At 29.0% G+C, this 18,530-nt stretch overlaps 1 protein-coding gene across 8 annotated transcripts in view; it reads right to left on the bottom strand.

Moving 5' to 3' along the window:
* The window catches only part of LOC129945756 (disintegrin and metalloproteinase domain-containing protein unc-71), a 506,847-nt gene that overhangs the window by 243,667 nt on the left and 244,650 nt on the right, over nt 1-18,530 (bottom strand). For all 8 annotated transcript variants that reach the window (XR_008781514.1, XM_056055660.1, XM_056055659.1 and 5 more), the window contains exons 4-5: nt 9,513-9,661; nt 5,149-5,208 (exon numbers count right to left, since the gene is read on the bottom strand). Coding sequence is in view for 7 of the 8 variants with exons in the window: in XM_056055660.1 (XP_055911635.1) it covers nt 5,149-5,208; nt 9,513-9,661 (209 nt within the window). In the remaining variant the exon portion in view is untranslated. The remainder of the gene's footprint in view (nt 1-5,148; nt 5,209-9,512; nt 9,662-18,530) is intronic.

Here is an 18,530-nt window from a genome sequence, read left to right as displayed (position 1 = left end):
TTGTTCATCTTCATTTATTCACAGCAAAATTTATCGACAAGAAATTTTGTTTTGATCATTATTCTTTTGTAATTAATTTTAATATAATTCCTTAGTGAACAAAAGGAAACATCTTAAGCATAATGCATAACGAAATAATATTAATTAATTTGTAAATGCCAATTAAATAACAGATTGTGTATATAAGGGTACGTGTTTAGTGTTGTATAATGTCAAAGACATTTACATACTAACATAACTAACTACAATTAATGAGCATAATAATTCAAGTAGTTAATTCATTAACAAGACTTCAATAAAATGGAAACAATATACATTGTCAATAATAGAAGTAAAAAAGACTACACAAATCAATTAAATTTAAAAGAAAAAAATTAAGCATACGCCACGTTGTATCCTTGTATAATATTGTTTTAAATTGCCTAGAGAAACAAAAAGAAGCTGTTAAATGAAGGGGTAATATTTTTAATTGAAATAATAGTGAATATTGAAATCTCAAAACGTAGTCAAAATATTAAAATACACCACTTTTTTAACTTAAGAAATAAAAATTACAGATACAAATTCTGAACAATTTAAATTTTCAACCATTTAGAAAAATGCATGTACAATTTTAAACTTAACTCGTTGAGACAAAAATTCAATGTTTAGTAAATCCATTGTGGAAAAAATTTCACTACTGAGGAAAAAATGACTTTAAAACATCGATGGACATTTGCCAAAGTTATTTCTCCAATTTATATCCTAGTTTCTATAAATATTTTATCGTAGGATATTTGAAATAGGTTATAAAAAAAAATAAAAGGTAAGCAACCACTAAAAACTTTCAAATACTGAAGTATTGACACCAAACCAACTTTAATAAGAATATTTTCCCTATCTTATCGCTATCAAAGCCTTCTGGGTTTAACATAACTTATATTTAGTTGAATCTATCTATAGTGCTTAGTGAGATAAGAAAATTTAGATTTATTTCATCAAATCAACCAGAGTCAATTTTAATGTGGATTTATTTTGAGCATAATCCTTTTGTGATGCTCTTTTACCTAAATACACATCAGCTAAAAAGATATAGAAACCATAAAGTTAAAGGTATAGTATGTTTATATAGCTAATATCCTAAACCCTCAGTGCTTTGACATTAGCCGCCTTTTATCCCTCTTTTGACTGTCATAATGCCATTAATACCACTTTACCATTTGGCCGTATACACTATATGTAGGTAGGTATAGCTAGAGACCTTGTACCTTTAAACTTTATCCCTTTTATCAAAACTTAAAACTATCATAACCAGGTATTCTACACATGAAAATAAACATTCAACAACATCATGTTAGATAATAACATACTACTTACGTAATCAGTATCTATAAGGTAAGAGTATTTTGTCCCCATGTTCCGCCATTTTATGTTGGTATACGGAACCAAATACGTAACATTCATCTTAATTATTGAAAACGAACGAAACATTCTTAAAAGAGTGATGGTAAAGGTTGTTGAAGGGATGATAATTTTGTGTGTACATAATACTTTACTTATACCTACATTTGAACTTAAATTGTCTGCTCATAGAACTTGGATCTTTTGTACGACGACGACGATACGAAATAGTAAAAACATATTATACATATACGAGTATGTATGTCTCCCCAGGAAAACCGCAGGACTAAATGAGTATATTTATGCTTCCAACCTTATGATGGTTTCTATATTAGATACACACTATACCTAAAGCAAAATGAATATTCAAACCTAACCACGTTAGTCCATGTCATTTGTATATCGTATATTATACAACTGAGCTTATTTCCATTTGAATACGTTTAGGAAATACTTATTATGAACAGTTGAGTACGAGAAATAGGTTCCTGTAAAATATTATTTAAATTGGTAATAATTTAAATTTCAAAAGACCCTTTTTTGCTTTAAAACTAAGACGGTATGACGTATATAGGGTTGGTATACAGCAAAAAGAATATGATGTATTGAAAATTGTACCCATTCATATTCTTCTACCCCATATTTATAATTTTGTGATATACATTTTTGTCAGTTTAAATCTTTATTTTGTAAAGCCTATTTATTTTCTCATTATACTTATGACAAAATCACCTGAGTTTTTTCCCAATGGAAGAACAAAGACTCATGTGATGCGTGCAGCTGATTTTTGGAGTGTCAACATATAATATTATGGGATTTAGTGGATTTCAAAAAAAAAATGTTTTAATTTGACTGTCAAATTGCACCAAATACATGCCTTATAGAAGGTACAAAGTCTCATATTATTTTCGTGAAACATAAGGGAACTAATCAAATTGATTTAAGATCAAAGTTGGACACTTTTAATTTCTTAAATTCTGTGCACATGTATTTCTTGATAATATTTTATTGATGAAGACATCTTTTTCTTTAAGGTACTAGTTTAAAGATTTTTAACAACTAAGCCTAAGTGTCACTTAATTTAAAGGTGTAAGGTTTTTTTCAAATAAGAAGATATGTTTATATAGTTTTAAAGTTTTCGTGTTTTTTAAGATTTTTATCAAATTGAAAATGAAGATTGAAAAGTATCTTCTTATTTTTCCGACGTATACAAAACCATTTTTTAACATTGCTTGCCATATGAAACAATTTTTATAAATGGTTTTCTATTTAAATCAAAAAATTTTTTGTGAGGGACTTTATCTCTTACAATTAAACTTTATTTTAATAATATAAATGATATAATAAAAAATACATAAACTATTTTATGTACACAATTATCACTCAATGATAGATCGAACTGTTTTCATGTACAAACTTACTTATTATTATAATCTATTGTTTCTTTGTTTTAAGAAAGCTTTCTTTTAAAATTATTGTCTTACACTTAAGTACAGTCTGAATAAATAAGTCAAACGATCAAGTTATGCTTTTTTTATGTCTTTTGTTTTGCTTGCTAAAATATTTAAATTGCACGGTCAAATTATTTTAAGTTTTCAATTTTGCATGCTGTTTGGATTAAATAAAATATTACACTTCCTTTGATGTTTTCGAATCGGTTTTTTTTTGTAATAATTTTGCGTACAGATAATGTTTTTCAAAATATTTGCAAACATTATAATAATAAGATTGCACAATGGTAACGTGTATATTTTCCCTTTTAAGTATTTGAGCAAAAAAGTTTAACGTAAATTCAAGACTACTCCCGAATATTATTTAGGAATTTTTCTTAATTTTATAACCAATTCAAAAATAATTATAGTAATGATTTTGATGATCCTTCTGTAGTGACTAACATTTTTAACAATTATTTCTCGTCTTTTAGTAAAAAGGCCTTAATTTTAATTTGAGTATTTTTGAAGGAATATTTCCACACAAATTAATACGTCCTATATCTTTTCAAAAAGGGGTATAAAAAAGATTAAACAATTATGGGCCTATTTCTTTGCTCCCTTCATTTAAAAAAATTCTTGAAGAAGTTTTAAAAGCAATATATCTCAGTTATCTTAAAAATATACATTTTTTTATCCATTTTCAGTTTGTTTTAGGAGGGGGGTGCCAACTCAAGATGATCTTTTAGTAAGATGATACAAAATTCTCTGCTGGACTCTTTGTCGAAATTACTAAGGAATTTGATATTTTATACCACAATATCTTAATGAATAATTAACACTTTTTTTAGTTTTTGCGGCCTTATGTTGTGTTGGTCTGCTTCTTATCTCAAGAATAGGTCTCAGAAAGTCAGAATAGATGTTGATTTAAGTGATTCTGCCTCTCATAATAAGGTAATTTTCCAAGATTAACACCTTTGATCTTTGATATTTCTTATTTTTATCAATTCCTTGTTTTCTCAAAGGTTTAAAGGAAACCTACCAGCTTTTGTTTACTATGCAACTCTTCATTCCAGTCTTTTTCAAGGTATTACTTTTTAGGGTAGCATTTATTCGTCAACAAAAAATGGTATATGAGCGTCTTTGTCACTTTTCACTAACTTGAAGATTCTTAGATTAAAACATTTGTAATTCTAAAAAGTGTTACAAATTTTCTTCATAAAGAGTGGTTATATTCCGAGTCCAAGAATTCAAGTTACTCATTTTCGAAACTTCTACACATTAATTGCTTGCAAATTGTTAAATACGCTGCCTATAAACGTGAGACTTTAAAGAAATTAACATGTTTTTTAAAGTAATTTGTAGCTACAATAGAAAAATAGAACAAGTATTGTAATTTCAAAATTATCCTGAATTCAATTTAAACTTTAAATATTCAAATTTATTTTAGAACATATAGTGAGAAGAATATTGACACATTTTTCAACTGAAACGTTTTTATAAATTAATTTATATATGAATAAATGCAACTACATATATATTTTTAGAATAAATACAGCACAAAGAAAATCGATTCCAATATTTTTACATTCTCCAAATCAATTTCTTTCATCTCAGTCGTCCTGTGGTCTTATACCAACCGAAATCGTTTTAATTTCAATGTTTAAATTATGACTGAATTTTATGATGTTTAAAATTGAAAACAAAATAAAATCCAAGAGCATTTATAGAGGCGAGCACAAGACCAAGAGCTCAATATTATTGAAAATGCAACATCCAACAAAAAGGTTCATGATATGGTCTCTTACATAATAGTGCAACCTTATATATATTTACATAGAATTTGCGTATATATATTATACATACATTACAAACATTATTCGGTTTCATCATCTCATCATAAATTCGAGTGAAATTAATGCAATCACTGATTATAATTTCAGTTGGTAAAATTGAATCATATTTTTCTCTTGATGGTTGGGTAAACTTTTAATTGGCACAAAAAAAAATATAAATTTGAATAATATCTGCATATTGAAGTTTTAATTGAAAATTTAAAATTCTATATAACACATGTATATTGTTTAAATAAACGCTGTATGTCCATAAGTACGAAGTATATGGTTTTCTGTGCAAAATTTAATTAATTAAGAACTGATAATTTCTTAAAGCTTTTTTGAATATTTCCCAAGATCAAAAGACACAATTTTTTCAACAGTTACTAATAACATTTTTTGATATTCGCACCCATTTTAGTAGTTTTGAGTTATTTTAAATCAGATAACTTTAATAAGACCTATTAAAAAACTATTTTGTCTGAAAATGTAATTTTACATACCTTTGTCCTTCCTCTGCTAAACCCACCATCGTCGTGTGGTCGTCCTGGACGCTGACCCGGCTGAAACAAATTTTGCACAGCAATTAAATAATTGAATAACTATTCTGTTTTCAAAAAAGAAAAACTGTATAGATTTTGTATATTTTAATAATATAAGAATATAATTGAAAGAATGATTTTTCAATATTTTGTCTTGATGCGCAGTTGAATCTGGATGAAATTAGCATAAGGAAGGAATATTGCACTACAAAATTATAATATTGTAAATTGAGAAATGTGATCCATCTATAACAATTGAAGAAATTTGTCTTCATATTCTAAATATCACCTTTCCAATCAAGCTGGACTAATATCAGAGTGACTTTTACCCTGGTTATAAGCTTCATTATAATTTATACTGTTTCATTTAATATTTTATAAATTTTTTACATTTTTTTCTAAATACAATTTTTGTAATTTTGCTGACGTTGTAACTAACTATTGAATTCTGCAAGTTTCGACAATGGACATCATATGACGATGAGGGAATTAAAGTAAGGCTATTTTTTTAGATGCTGATACTTTTACTAGGTCCTTAGTCACCGTACAAGAATTTTTTTAACTTTCAAGCTATGCTGTCGTGAAAAATTTGATATTTCGTTTCAAAGCCGAGAATTTCAAATTATCAAAGAAATGGATTATTCAAACTAAAAACTCTATTTAAATGTAATTTTCATACGAAATTATCGTTCTCAGGTTTGTCCTCGAATAGGTTAGTATTAAAAGAGGACAAGATATATTTTACCTTAAAAATACTTTGATCAACTTTTTAAAGCAACTATTTTATTCAATTTAATCTTATTTAAAATAATAAATAATTTATTACATTTTAATAAAATGCGTTCAAAAATGAACCCAAGTATCATTTTAAAGTTTTTATTGAAGTTAATCATTAATAATTATTTAAAATTAATTCAAGAGTCCTTTATGAGAACAAAAATCAACTCAAACAAAAAAATAAATATCCCTATAAATTGTTATTTAAACTTAATTTGCTTACTGAAATGAAAAGCCTTTTATTTCGACCCAATAAAATGTCAACAAAATAGTATATAACAAAAAAAACATATAAGACACTTATTGACTTCAAAAAAGTGAGAAAGCAAAAAAAAGTCACATTTATGTATAATGAACAATAGTAAGTAGCTATAGGTCGCCACGCGCATAGATATAGTGCGGTAAATGCGGACTTTGTATTTCGTGTATATAAAAGGACACTGCCAATAAATCTCTATAAATTCTCGAAATCATGGCATTAAATAAGATTGATTACAACCGAATGCGATTTGATTAATCAGTCAGTCAGTTCAGTCAGCCAGCTATGCTCTCTCTTTGTGAAAGACTTCAAAATACTTTTTTTTTGAAACAGAAAAACCTCAAAGTTCTATAGGTATTTGAGCCATCTTGATTGAACCCTTGCGCAAACTTTAATCCTGATTTATCGAATGAAGTATTTTCATTATAGATGAACATGGGTATTATTATGTGTTTACACACAACGTACTATCAACATGGCGATCCAAAAGTTACAAACTGTATATAAATGTTCCTAATATACGTACATAATATGTATGAAATAAATTCCTTTGTTGGCGTTATAAATACAGTGTATATATGTAAAATTCAAGGAAATCAAAAATAGGAACTTAGATCTGCCATGCAAGATTTTGTAAGGATACGAAAATGTTTTCGAACTTAAAAAAATTTAATCTACAAGAATATCGTTCATAGAAATACAAAAAAAGGACAACAAAATGGCAGCTACTTGTCTTTTAGCACTAAGCTGACATATATACAACTATAATCATTCAAAAAAACAGGCTTGATTATTGAATTCTTTTATACATACAACCTAAAAATTGTATTTCTTGCTTTGACAACATCGAATAAAAAAGATCTGCTGAAAAAAATATTGACATACGGCCAGGATCCCCATTAATTTTGCCAGTATTTGGAATTTTATTAATATAGACTTCATATCAACCAGAGAAGAATATTAATTCATTTTTAACCACTGTAATTCTGTACAAAATTAAAGTGGAAAAATTTCATCAAATTTCCAGTTTATTATATTTCTTACTGAACAAAAAATATCCAATAAAATATTTTAGGTTCCAATAAAACACACAAACTTAAGTTATGCTACTAAACTGACAATACTATTGATGGATTTTACATTACAGACATTTATTGATGACATTTTGGTGGACAATTGCTCTAAGTGATTTGCTGCCACTTGTCATCAAAGGATTGGATTTAGATATATATACATATTCTTTTCTGAGAAAAAAAGTATTCTTGGCTAAGGGATTTGAATATTATTTCTTGTTTTATGTGAACTTGCGAGTATCTTAAAAGACTTACATATAAAAAGTATTAAAACTTCAGGAAAGCTATCAAATGCAACTTTAATTATAACAAGAAGTTGGATAAAAATGTAGAATTCAAGTGAAATAGAAGGTGTTTTGTTGTCATACCATTTTGTTCGTGTTATTAAGGTACAGAATTTACTTAATTTATTAAAAATTACTTAATTTATTTAAAATTATATTTTAGGCCCAAATAACGTATTTTTTAAAAATCACTTTAAGATTATTAAAATTGTTCGATTTGTTTCTATGACGAATTCTATTATTTAAAAAAAAAAATTGACATAAGAAGCTAGTTATGTACTTCATCATGAATGATATTAAAAAATATACCAAATTCGTATTATTTACATAACATGATAATCAGTAATTGAACAACAATTATAACTTAAACATTTTTAAATACCAATTTTGACATTGAATGTCAAGGTCATACAATTATTGAAACTACATCTGTCAAATTGGCTTACACCTTACACTTTTCAAAACAAAAATTAAAACTTCTTTTTTGAAAGTAAGTGTTTCTAAAGGTTTCAACTGGATGTATCGGAGACCATGCCACAATTGACATGTTTTTGCAATTAAACACTATTAGCTTTATGGGAATTAGTCACCAAGCCAGTACGTTCTGACTTCAGTAGAGTTCTTTTTTTTTACTGACCTAAAACTCCGCACAATGATAAACTTAAGATGCCAGTTTATATTTTTAAAGACCCAAACAGTTGCTTCAGTAAGCTTCGCTGAAGAGTAGAATTCAATAATATAAACAGAACTGTCCTTATTAATTTTTTTCGTATAATGTGATGTGATGGAATAATATAGAAATAAAAACCTGAAACACAAAATACGGAAATCTAGGAGATCTTAGAAAAATATATAAACTTGACAAATGTCATAAATGCACGAATAGAAACAATTTTAATGACAAGTCACTCAGTTTGTTTCCTGTTTAATGGAAAACCCTATAGTTGATATTTTAAGACCAATTAATTGTCTTCTAGGTTTTATATTAGACCCATTTTTCTATTCGAATAAATTCAATTCCTTTGCAAGAAATCCAAATAAGTTTGTACATGATACGAAGAAAATGTCTTCCAACCAATTAAAATTTTTCTTCAAAAGACACTTTCTGACAGGATATGTTTCTCTTACAAATCTAAAATAATACACTCAATTTTTAATGTCGGTTCAAAAAAAAAAAGAATAAAAAAATAACCTTTTATCCCAAGCCTTTTTATTTTAACTCAAACTTCTTGAGAATTTTTTCTTTAATTTGAAAGGAAAACATTTTTTGAATCCTCCAAAATAACAAAACCTCATATATACTATCTATAATCCATATCCATGTCTTTATCCATATCCACTTATCAATCTGATACATGACAGGCATCATATCGCACATTGACAGGAACCTTATTTTATTTATATTTCTATATGTATGCGTACCTCTACCTAACTACATATAGAGAGATACAAACATATCATTCTATAGATTAGAACTTAACACATATTTCAATCTTCGTAATGGATAAGACATTATTTTATTTTATTTGTTCAGAAAAAAAATATTTCAAGCTTTTGATTGACATACCTATACCTTATATAAAATATACAACATCCATAGCATCTTTGTGTGTTATGAAGGGTTTTATGAGAATGAAAATCGAGGTAAATGTTTGTTTTTTTATTTTTTCGTGAAATGTCAAAAACAAAAATAAAGTTAAAAAAAATCTATTAGCAATCCTTTAAAAGTATAACTCTGTTCGAAATGACTGTTTGAGTATTTTTATATATTTTTTTGGAAGGGAACCAACTTTTTTTATTATTCAAATTAATTCATTCAATGATTTATATGAATTTGAATTTTTTGTTTTGTTTTTGTTGGGTGTATGATGTGGATGAACATACCGTTGTGTAATTTGCATAAATATTACGTTTTCGTATAAGGTTTCGTACCTTTGGTGGGCTAACTTCTCTCGTCGATATGCCCATCTTTTCGTGATGCCGTAGCTGTACTGGATAAATTATTTGGTAATAATGGCCGCCGATACGACGAACCAATTCCTGATTTTGTCTGTACTCCTTTAGAAGGCGTTCGACTTCACCTGAAATTAAAGAAAATAAAAACGTCTGATGTGAGAAAAAAATATCATTGAAGAAGTGCAATTATTTAAAAATACAATTAATTAAATATAAAAACAAAAATGTGATTGTAAAGCAATTCTGCGGAAATCCGAATTCACGTGCGGGTTTTAAAAACTCGCTAATTCAAATTTAAGGGGAGTCAAATTTCAACAAAAAAAAAAATGCCAGAAACCCAGAGAGATCACCCAAACGTGCTTTAACGTTCGTATATGGGACTTAATTTGACTTAGAAGGAGTTCAGGTAGATATAATACGATACACGTTATTTGGATTCAAAATTTATTGTCTATTTTTTTGTGGAGTTAATTTTTAACTAAAAGTCAACTTTCTTAATAAAACATGATATATTTACAAGTAAGAAAAACATGTTGAATGATCCCAAATGCCACATTTATCTCATCGAAAAAAAACAAGAAACATTTATTTGGGTTTAATTTTCAAACAACTGACTCCCGAAGTATAAAAATAATATACCCAAAAAACAAAACAAAAAAAAACATCTGTCAAATATTAACCCTCGAGAAATTCTTCTGTAAGACATTTAGTATTCCCGAAAACGGTCTAAAAACAATTCAACAACAACAAAAAAATAAGAAACAAATTCATTGGAATTTTATTCTGAGAAATGAAAAATAAAATACTTATAACAGCAAATGTATGTATTAATGTATATATAAAATACATATTTACAAAAGTTGTCCCAAGTCTCATGCTCCTTCTGCTTGAACCGACAGAATACGCAATTAATTTCCATCAAACATTTCTCGCATTTTCATTCACCGGATTGCGTGTGATCATTAATCAAAATAAGAAAAACAACACAACAAAATACCAACGCCATCCACGTCACGGGCAGGAGCAGGAGCATGGCCGCGTTGCTCCACGGTCACCATCCTGCATACTGAGACGAAAATGCGAAAAGGGCTTTCCAATAGTATTCACCAAAAAACAACAACAACAACATCAACACTTCGAAAACAACAACACTGACATTGAATGGTTGGGGTTTTTGTTTTTGTTTTTTTTTGTGTTTTGTATTTTTTCGTAAAGGTGTTCCAAATTGTATGCGGGAAATTCCTTCGAAAGATTATAATCCCGGTATCTTCATTTAACTTGATGGAATTTAATCACAACCCAATGTCGCTCCACTAATTGTGTCTTATTTTGAATTTTTTTCTTGCATCCCATAACCCCTCCATTCAATCTTAATTTCTCTAGATAGAAGCTTTCTGTGTATTGCTTGCTTAAAGCCTAAATACAGTGCCTGGGGAGTCCAGAAAATTAATTACTGCACCACCATCATCTAATACTCGTTTTATGGTGAATATTTTGTTTATATGCTTGGCTTATACATAAGTAACGACGACGACGGAAAAGCGTTGGAATATTTTTCAACTATTTCTTTTAGCTAGACTCTTCGAGAATCATTTGGGAAGAAATTCTGTCAGCTAGTATATTTTATACAATTTTTCAAGGAATATAGGTCTTTCCTCTATATATTTTTCGGAGAGATTAAAAGCATTTGAAAAAAATTGTCATATTCTAAGTAGTTTTGAATAAAATGCGAAAAAGTTGTCAAATTTGTTTTTTTTTTTTGAATAATGAAAAGTAAAATATTATATAAGTTATAAGATAACGGACATGGTATGCATTTGATGAAGTTCTGGTACTTCTAGAAGAAGAATAAATATTTTGACAGTTCCACTCAAAAAAAGGATCACCTTTATTTTTGTGTATCATCATTTATCAATTGAAATGATTTATGATATTCTGCCAAGAAAACAAGATAACATGATTGATCTTCAATGGAGGCTATCTGATGCCTTCTAGAATTCGTGTCTCTTAAAAACAAAATCGAAAAACCTAAAGATAAGAGTACATTATAATTTATTACAACTCATAACAGCGCCTGTACGGTTAAGTTATACCTATTACATTGGCCTTAAAGTTTGTTCTAGGCTTTTTGCTATATAAAAAAATAAAAAAATATATTTGGGGGTACAGTTCGCAATTATTATATGAAAAAACACAACTCTGTTGATTGTGTTAAAAACTATTAGTACACCTCACGTATATTCGTTGACAAGGTCGAATTTACTCAGCAATAACGAACGGCCATCTGCTTTACAACTTTACCTCCAAATTAAAAACCATTTTTATTGTCAAATAAAGCGTATGAAGAATTGCATAGCTTCATTTAATTACCTGCTGAATATTTTCCAAAGTATCAAACATGTCTGATCTCAATATTCACATTTTATTGATTTATATTTTGATTTTCTTTTGATTTATAAAAAATGAAAATAATTAAACACTAACTGTTGATTTCAAATTTAAAATTGGTATTGTTAAGAAAAACAGTCTAAGTTAGTTATTAAAGGAAATCTTAAGGCTAAAAAAAGGTTTAAATTCACATTTGCATGTAAGATTTTATTCGAAATTTTGAAAATTTTAATACAAATAAAAAATAAATTATGTGAGCTTTTAGTTGATACATTTATTTCTTATATTCGACTAGTCATATGAAGTTATTATTATTGGACCAATTTTTTTCACAGGCAAAAATATCCAATAATATTATTATTTCTAGTTTTAAAACAAAATAAAAAAGGGCCTGGGATGCAACCCACACTGATAACTTTCCATCCTGTCTGTCGATTTTTCTTTTTTAAAAGTTTGTAGGTTTTCTTGTTGGGTTGAAAAAGTTGTTAGGTGTATCATTCTTAAACATTTTAAAATTACCAACAATATTTTTCATATAAAGAAATAGTTAAGTCTGAAAATCTAGTTTTGTTAAATAGATTTTTAGTCAAAAACAAATTTTTACCAATTTAAGTAAATTAAATTAAATTAAATCGGGTGGTGCAACAGTCTGTTTGAGAACTAGGGCCTTGTGACTGACAACTCTCAACTATTCCTGTGTGCGAGTACTGTTGTCAGGGATCGAAGGGACCTACAGTTTTAAGCCGAATCCGAACGGGAAATTTAAGAAAGCACTTGTAATGACAAGAATTACTCTTTGACAATTTGTCAATTCCTCGCCCTCGCAAGAGGCAGTACCTGTGAACAACTTTAAGTGGCATAGGCAGGGATCAAACCCGAGACCTGTCACATGACAGTCCAACACATAAACCATCATGCAACGGGTACTACCAATTTAAGTAGCATTTCTTAAATTTTTACAAATTATATGAATGAATTTGACAGATATCAAGAACCGAACATTTTTACCAAATTTGCGTATTATTTTTTGTAGATTTTATTTTCTATGGGACTGTTAGATTTTTATAAAAAAAAACTACAGAATTTCAAAAGCAATATTTTCTGTGAAACACAAAAGTTTGAAGACAATGTTTTTAATTTTTGAAAAGCTATTTGAGTCGAAAGTAAATGTTTACCAAGTTTTGTATTGTTGATTTTGTTAGGTTTTTATTGTTTAAAAAAAACTGTCAATTAGATTTTATCAAAATTTTACCAGATGTTGAAAAACGTTATTTTTCGTTGCACACAATTGTTTTGGCGATGAAATCATTTTTTTATCCGTAAAATTTTTGAGGGGACAATTTTTAATTTTTCAGTTTTTTTTTTTCTTATTTATAAAAAAATCGTTTCTTAAACCTTTTTCCAAACATATTTTGGTTTCGCATCACGTTACAATATATTTATATAATATTTAATTCAAGTCTCTAGCGTCATTGGTTCGTAAGATATTTTAGGGTAAACCAAAATGTTCACCTTTTTTTTAAACTTCAATAGTGAAATCACAACAAACGCAATTTTCTTGAGAGCCCTTTCTGCCCGACGAAAAAAACTTGCGAACGTACGGAGATATGAACGTACGTACACACGTACGCACAGACTATAGGGACCTTGAAACGTCGAGAAATGTCAACATTTTCAATTCGATAAATCGGACCCATTACAATAACTGGAAGTTTAAAAACCTAACGCAGATCTGCTTAAGACCTTAAATTGAATAGTTGGTTTGGGTTAAAGGGAAAAGGACACACCGACGGAAGGAGTCAGGGACCCACTCTTTCGACTTTTCTACCATAGTTTTGACATGTTTGATTAAAATTTCGAGTTCTATATTTTTACGAATGCAATACTTGCTATGTACAAAGTTATTGTGCGTCGGAAGTTAATATTTTAGGGGGTGGTTTTTTTTTACAGTAGTAATAAATAAAAAGGTTTAAAAAAAAAAGTTGACCTTAAATATATCTGGAACTAATCACACTAGCGATTACTACATTGTTTAAAAGAAATTAAATATTTTTTTTAATCAAAAAAAGTAAAACAAAATATTTATCACCTTGAATAGTTGTTAAAAAAAATAGCACTTTCAAATAATTGTCCATAACGAAGAATACATCTTCTAACATTTAGTAAAAGTTCACTACTAAAAACTGTTGAACATTGATTTTTGATTTAATATTTTTGAAAACAAAAAAGACTACTGAAATCAAACTTTCTTTATCTTGTACAAAGTTTTGTTTTTGATATTTTGTAAAGTTATTTCCAATTGACTTACCTTTCAAGTTACAAGTTGTTTCATTTAATAAAAATATTGTTTTTGTAATATTTAAAGACGTTGATTTCCTTTACAAATATATTTATTTAACTCCTAAACCTATCTCCACAATTTGTCTTGGTAGTAAACAAAAAATACCTCTTGAACATTTCTATAGCGGCTACCAATGGGAAGTGTGAATCAGTGTGGGTCGCATCCTAGTCTCTTAGAAATTATTTATGGAGGGTTTCGCATTAAAATATCAGTTTTTCGCATTCAAATATCATAATATCATTAAGGATGTTTCAATTGAAGATACAGATTCCATGTTAGATTTCCGATATTTAGACGGAATAAAGGTTAACACTTTTGAAGCGTCCCTTTGTATTATAAATGTATTTGACTTTCTCAAACAAGAGTTAAAATTATTTGTATGTACCACTGTGCAAATCCTTCTCTAGTCGCTTTTAACGCTAACATTTCCTTTTATCTCGACTAACATTACATAAACGTATAACTACACACCCTCTTAAACGTACATATTTGGTTAAAGTACTTTGAAAAAGAGAAATACCAGCGTCAAAATACATTTCATTTATAACCACCGTACAATAATATGATTTAAGGTATTTTTAATTTCATTACGTTCTTATATACTTGTTCAATACACAGTACATAGGTATACACCCCTGTTTTTGTTTAATAGTACAAAGATTATACGTAGATAGGTAGGTATCTTTTTTCTGATAGGGAAATCATTGTGATTAAGTCCCATAGATACCATAGTAAGCTTTCGGTGACGATATCGTTGTCATAGCACATCATCAGAATCTGCTCTCAAGCAAAGAACTGCGTCATTTCATTTTATTTTCGGAGAAAGAGAAGAGCAGCTATACTTATACCATTCACTCTAACCTGCCTCCTTCCATCAAGGGATATTCATGTAGCCCGTTTGTTTCCCCTGGGTTAATAGATGGATTAAAATTAATTCAAATTTCAAGAAACGGAAATTAGATTGACGTTAAGGGAAATCACTGCGACAAACTTAGGTATAAATTTATATACGTAGCTACCGAGAATTGAGGACATTATTTAGTTCAGAGTTGGAGTGGAAAAAATACCATGGTTTTGCAACAACTATATTATACATAGTTTATTTCTACAATATGGTCAAATTATCTTGCCATATCCTGACCTCCGAACGAAAAGAGTCCTAGATTTTTCTGATGATGTGCTCGGTTTTTTTGTATCCATTGGGAAGTGAACTTTGCAGCCATTTTGTTATCGTTTTATTTATCTCTCGAAACTCGTAAGCGTCCTTCGAAGGACCAATCTAATTTGAATAAGATACATATAAAAAAGAACGGAACTATAATCAGTAGTTAAAGTTAGAATTCAAAGGGAATATAATAAAGAGGATCCTCAAACCGTCCGTATTATACCGCCATCATAAAATAGTTCTTTTTTGTTTCATTTAAGTTTTGTTCTTGTTTTGGGTTTAGATTCTTTAAATATTGACTAAAGCTTACCTATAGCTATATTCCCAATTTGATTGTCAGGGACATTTCATTTGTTTGTAATATTTATGGGCAAAGTAAGCAAAACAAATAAAAAATCACCAGTCAATCCTTTTTTCTCTTTGAGTTTGAGTGCTACTACATACACTACTTGAAGGTAGATTTTTATTTGAGCAAACATCAGAAAAAAAGAGTAAAGTATAGGTATCTGATGTTAGATTGACTCAAATGCCCAAAGGGCAGTATATGGGTAATAAAACCAAATGTTGAACGAAATATAACATGAGAAGAAGAGAAGTGAAAAACCTTTCAACCCGTCACGAATTGGCAAACAATTCAGCCAAGAAATAAGTGATTTCGACTTTTCTTTGTTTCCCTTTTTCTGCAATGCGGAGAGTGGCAAATGGTACCTATAGGTATATTTTCGATGTCGGGTAGGTATTTTATATACTATACATCTATCTGTATGCGCCTAGGATTGTTTATACGAAAGATTGAGTAAATATACGCTGTAACGTTTCCGTTGAATATTATTATGTATGAAGGGATGTATCAGTTTTAATTTTTCCAGCACGTCAAGATTGGCAAACAAAAAAAGGGTGGGTTAAGAGGGTTTAAAATAAAACTATGTATATGTGTCTTACGTATAAAAATTAACCAAGCGACTAATTCTTTGTTAGAACTCTCTGTCATATAAGTTTTCTTACATTAGTACTTGTAAATATTGGTGTACAGTATTAAAATGTCCATCACGTTTCATAATAAAAAAGATCTTAGGTTACTACAAGAATAGGTACTGCAAACATATTTATGAAATTTGAGACAATTTTCGAAGATCACACATCAACATAAATGTTTTTGGCAGCCTTATTACAGTAGTTTTGTTTTTGGTTGGATATCATGAAGAATTGTATTCGATCGTATAGCATTTACCGTGTTTCATTTACATTAAGAATACTTTATTAAAATGCAAAGTACTTCCATTCCTGTTACGAAAAGCAACATATTTTGTGAAACAGTTAAGGGGTTATGAGATCCTACTATGCTCTAAATTTCGACGAAGCTATTATCTCTTGTTCTCGCATATGAATTATTCAATAATAGTTTAAGGCTGTGGTTTTTATTCACAATCATTTATGAACAGATACAAATCAGATTATGGCTTTGATTCTTTTTTTTTATTGCCTTTTATTGCCTTTTACTTCATTTATTGTATCCATTTAAAAAAAATAATGTCTGAATGTCCTAGGAAATATTTTCCGATAAATAAACTTGGAAAATAAGTTAATTTAATTTTTGAATTAGAAAACTATTCTATCTTTTGTCTTACTACTATTAAAGCCTTTTTTTAGGGAAAAGTTCAAACATTGATATTTTTGTATTATAGAAATACAGTTTGAGGAGTTAGAAGGGAGAGAGGGTTTGGTTTTGATTTCCTGTATTGCAATGACTAAGAAAGACAGAGTGTGTCTTTACTTGACAATTTAGACTTTATAAATTAGACTTAAGAAACTTAAAGACAGTGTTCAAGAAACGTAAATGATACAATGATTAAATTTTTGCCAATCAATTTAAATTCTCAATACTGTTCAAGAGACTTAAGTAATTTGCAGGAGCAGCAGCCGAGAGATGGAAGTTATACTCAATTTAACGTATATACATAGTTCTTGAATATAACGACTAGATCAGATGCGGAAAAAAACTTCTTGCATCGCCTTAGGAAAACCGTTAGCTCCACAAGAGATGGTTAATGCTGCACATACAGAGAGTTTAGTGATATACAGTCTCATTGATGCAAGTGCCATCCATGGATCGTCATCGCTTTAACGATGCAGGACAGCATTGGATTTTCAAAGCATTAAATTCCACGAGGTTTTTAATTCCTTGTTGTACAATGCTGTTTAGTTCGGAAAGAGTGTTGAAGACAAAACAGAGTCTTGGAGAACACCAGCATTTATTTTGTGATTTTCATACTTGAACCCATATAATAGGTACTAATTGTATTGGACGAATCAAAAGATAAAATATAACGCACTTAAGAAATTCAAGAACCTGAAGTTATCGATTCAGTGTTAAACTTAGCTTTTATCTCACGAAGCGAATTTAAATCGATATCGAGACCACACCGAGACTTTGGGCTGTGATGATGTGTATCTAACTAAATATGAATGATATTTTTAAAAAGTACGTAGTTAAAATAATTTTTAAAAACTATAGCGTTTTGGAAAGTCTAAATGTTATGTCTTATATTCATTCGTTGAGTATACAAAAAAGTGCATATACAAATAAACCAAAAACGAGTAGAAACACAAACTAAATAAATACAAATCCTTGTAGAAGTATTGCTTCACTTTATTTCCTCCTTGGTGCAGAAGACCTGCAAAATACACGAAAACTAAGTCTATATCAAGGATGGCTGAGGCGATGGGGTTGGCATACATTTTCACCGGATGCTGTGGATATGAAAACGGAAATTCTCGCATGACGAATGCTAGGTGATAATGATGGCGAAAGTAATAATAATAATATGCAGGCAAGACGACGAGGACGACGGTAAAAGGTGGCGCTGTACTATAAATTGCTCGATTCATAAATTTACCATATACATATGTATATGTATATACATACTTTTATTGTTCATAAGGACCATGCTGATGGGAGGTTTTCGAGTAAAGTATGGGTAGGGTATTATAACATAATATTTTTTTTTCCTATTGAGATATATTTGGGCCGCCACTCCCTTCACAGATTGATGCGCAGTTCAGATTGTGAAATACTAACTTCTATATGAAGCGAAGTTCC

This window comes from Eupeodes corollae, chromosome 2 (genome assembly GCF_945859685.1).
Source record: "Eupeodes corollae chromosome 2, idEupCoro1.1, whole genome shotgun sequence".
NCBI classification, from domain to species: Eukaryota; Metazoa; Arthropoda; class Insecta; order Diptera; family Syrphidae; genus Eupeodes; species Eupeodes corollae.
This window is presented reverse-complemented; position numbering and strand designations above follow the sequence as displayed.